At 31.2% G+C, this 3,839-nt stretch overlaps 1 protein-coding gene across 3 annotated transcripts; it reads left to right on the top strand.

Moving 5' to 3' along the window:
* Positions 1-807: 807 nt before the first annotated feature.
* Positions 808-3,526, top strand: LOC123198857 (uncharacterized protein YFR016C). 3 transcript variants are annotated; one of them, XM_044613650.1, is made up of 3 exons: positions 808-1,305; positions 2,586-2,932; positions 2,969-3,526. In XM_044613650.1, the coding sequence occupies exons 1-3, from the start codon at positions 1,045-1,047 to the stop codon at positions 3,267-3,269; spliced, it is 909 nt and encodes a 302-aa protein (XP_044469585.1). In that variant the 5' UTR covers positions 808-1,044; the 3' UTR covers positions 3,270-3,526. The 3 variants fall into 3 exon arrangements, with proteins under 3 accessions (XP_044469585.1, XP_044469586.1, XP_044469584.1); XM_044613651.1 differs by having other exon boundaries at positions 2,586-3,065; positions 3,198-3,526; XM_044613649.1 differs by having other exon boundaries at positions 810-1,305; positions 2,586-3,526.
* The last annotated feature ends 313 nt before the right edge of the window (positions 3,527-3,839 follow it).

Here is a 3,839-nt window from a genome sequence, read left to right as displayed (position 1 = left end):
TCATTCACCTTTGTTAGAGAATTTATTTGATATTCATAAAAATAATTGTTTAACTCTCTTATTGAAATTAGAATACTGCCACCGACAATTAAGATAAATATTAAATTACTAATATATTATTATCAGTTTAAAAAGTTTTCACTTAAATTCTTAAAAAAAAATTAAAACTTTAACAAATTATAAAATTTTATATTTTACTCAGTTCTTTAAGAGTGTAATTGTAATTTTTTAAATTAATGAGGAGCATATTGAAATTTTAAAAATTTTAAAAACACCTCTAAATTTTTTTGAATGTTCAAACTTTCATAAAATTTCACTAACATTTTTAATATTTAAAAAAAAATGATAAATTACCCTCAAATTTTTGAAAGAGGAAAAAAAAGGAAAAGAGACAATAGGAAAAAAATAGAAAAATCTAAATGGAACAATCTTACTGCCCTTTCACTCAACGGAATCTACTAATAAAAGTGAAACAATAATGGGTGAGAATTTGAAGTTATGAAACTTAAACGGCAGCAATTAGTTTCTGAAAACCTAGGGTGGGAAAAATCTTTTTGCTAACAATAAACAAAAATGAACAGACAAAATCGTCAGGCTACCCGCTCAAACTGTAAAACTAACATTAACAACCTTCACTATTCAAATTCTCCGAATTTTCTGTTCCCCAGAACACACTAATGATAATAATAAATCCACCCCAGGCTGTCACCATATAAGTTGATTCTATTTCCAAAATAATAAAAATAATGAAGTGTTTTTATTAAAATAATTTTATATTTAATTCAATCCAAAATCCAATCTGTTCCTGTTGCCACTCTTCTGTCTATCTGTCTCTTATTCTCTCCTTAAATTATCATCTTAATAAAGAACAAATGTCGGAAACAACAACCCTTTAACTCTTTATTTCCTATAAATCTCCTATATCTTCTCTCTTTCTTTCATCTTTCTCATCACAATAACAACATCTTTTGTTTTTGTTTTTGTGTTTTTATTTTCTTTATTTTTCAAGAGAGAGAAATAAGTTAAGAATTTTGTAAAATAATTATGGGGGGTTGTGCAACTAAGCCCAAAGTGTTGACGGGTGATCATGAGAGGGGGGTCCCGGCGCCGGTGCCTGTTAAGGAGGACGCTGTAACATCTGCCAAGGTACCTGCAGAAGCCAAAGTTGTCGTGGTTGATGACAAGAAGGTTGTTGGTGATGGCCATGGTGGTATAACTGAAATTACTAAGGTCGAGGAGATAGTCGAAGATGGAAAGGCTGATGATCAAAATACTAAACCTCGATCCCTCAGTAACTTGTTCAAGGTGATAACACAAATAATTTTTTTTTTTTATTTTTTATGTTTTCATGATTTTGAAAATAAAATTTTTTTATACTTTGTTTCAGTTTTCGTAGATCTAATTTTGCTTCATATATATGTTTGATCTATAGTTTCATAATTTGAGAAGATACCCAGATCATAGTTGATTCAGTTCTTTTTAAAAAAATATCTAGAAAGCGTTAAAATTTAAGTGAATTTTTTTAATCAGTTTTACACAAAATTTTCAGCTTTATTGAACCTGGCCCATGTCTTTTTCCTCTGGTATAGTATTTTGTCGGCATGTTGTTTGCTATAGAGATTCTTGAAAAATTATTCAGTGAAACGTGACTTTCCCTATGTAAAAAATTTGCTCTCTTTCCATGTTTGTTTTAATTTGATGTGCACAAAACTTTGATAGATTTAGAATCTTTGCCTGCAGAAATTATTATTTAGTTCTCCTGACTATATCTCCTTTAGATGACAAACTAAGAGGTCTCGGTTTAAGACCCACAGATTGTATTGTTTCTGCTTATTTGTTTTGTTTCTCAACGACCCATTTTATGGCTGTTTCTGTAAACTTGTGAGAGCTTGACATTAGTGCTGTCTGGCTTTTAGAGCTTCGTGTGTCTTGATGTCCCCCATGTGAAAGAGAGAAAAATAATTATCATTATTATATCGAAAAAAGAAAAGAAGCAAAAAGGGCAAAGAAAGTCATCTGTGGGAAGAATAGAAATGCAGTCAGTACAATTGAATCACACATGCCCTTTCTGGTTAGTGCTATGTGCATCATTAGCTTAGAAATTTTTCCCCAATAAAAGTGCCTTTTTTTTTTTAAATAGGAAACCTTATTGAGCTGGACTATCTCTTTGTGGCTGAACTGCCACACCAAACAACTGAAATCTCGAATTTAGTAACCGATTTTATAATCATTATACCAAATAAGTAAAAAGTTTAATTTTAAAATATTATTAGAGTAGATTTAAGTCCTTACTCTTATGCTAAAATCTCTCTTTTACTACTTAAACTATCTTTTAGGTTTTCCAGATAAAAGTTGAATGATTGAAACAGTTGAATATATAGTTTGAGTAGAATGAAAATGACTTGAGAAAATGTACTTGCAGGATGTGTTTGAATGGTGGGTACCATTGTTCATAATGTATGAATTAATGATGGTCAAGGTGCACAGACCAAACATTCATAAAATTGTAACTAACTGTATGCATTATAAATAAAATTTGGGGCAATGGACTTGGATTTTGGTTTTCTGACTTTTATTCTTTGCAGAATGATAAAGGGCAGGAGTCAATACCAGTTGATGATAATGCTCCTTCAGAGGCCCTGAAAGAAGAATCAAAGAAGGCTGAAAAGGCTAAAGAAGAATCCGAGACAAAGCAACCTGAAGTTGAAATTTCTAAGATTTCTATTGAGAGTACACCTACTGCAGATTTTGTTGATGCTCCTGAGAAAAAGCAACCTGAAGTTGAACATTATAAGACTTCTATTGAGCGAACACCTACTGCAGCTTTTGTTGATGCTCCTGAGAAGCCTGTTTTTGAGGAAACATTCCCAGTTGCCATGACCGAAACCAAGGAATCATCGGAGAAGAAAACAGAAGATGCAATTATAACAACATCGGAGATGAAAACAGAAGATGCAGATATAACAACATCGGAGATGAAAACAGAAGATGCAGATATAACAACATCGGAGATGAAAACAGAAGATGCAGTTATAACAACATCGGAGATAAAACCTGAAGATGAGGTGAAATCTTCGGAGATGACCGAAACCAAGGAATCATCGGAGAAGAAAACAAAAGATGCAATTATAATAACATCGGAGATGAAAACAGAAGATGCAGTTATAACAACATCGGAGATAAAACCCGAAGATGAGGTGAAATCTTCTGAGATTAAACGTGAAGATCAAAAGCCATCTGATGAGAAGAAAATAGAAGAAGCTAAGTGAAGTTGTGAAAATATTTAGTGTCAAAGTGTCGTAGAAGCGTCATTTGCTATTCATTCTGCAGGGAAATTAAGGCTGCAGGCAAGGCGGTTGGAGGAATCAAGTAGTTCACTGGTTGAATTTTTATGTTTTTGGTTAATTTTGTGGGTGAACTTGTTTTAATGTTTTGTTGAAAATCTCAAATTTGTTTGGAACTGAAGTTTATTTCATGTGGGATTGTAAAAATTATATAATATGATCACAGGTTGTTTTATGTACCATTTTTTGTGTTGATTTCTGGTGAATTATATCTGTTTCAAGTCTAATATTCCATTGCTCAGAACAAGCAGAGATCTTTGAAAGGCCATTATTGTACATAATATTTCTTTTATATAATCTTGTATGATTAAACTACCTATGAAGCTAACATAAACAATAAAACTATATGTATATATTTTTTATATATAATTTAAGTATATAGATGATGTTTTATTATAAGATTGAATAATTTTGAATCAAAGATAAAGTAATATCGAATTATATGATGACATATTATCTGTGTACTTAAATTGTGCACCAAAAATATATAACATT

The sequence above is a fragment of the Mangifera indica genome, chromosome 16 (assembly GCF_011075055.1).
Source record: "Mangifera indica cultivar Alphonso chromosome 16, CATAS_Mindica_2.1, whole genome shotgun sequence".
Classification (NCBI taxonomy): Eukaryota; Viridiplantae; Streptophyta; class Magnoliopsida; order Sapindales; family Anacardiaceae; genus Mangifera; species Mangifera indica.
The sequence above is the reverse complement of the archived record's forward strand: the minus strand, read 5'-3'. Positions and strand labels throughout refer to the sequence as shown.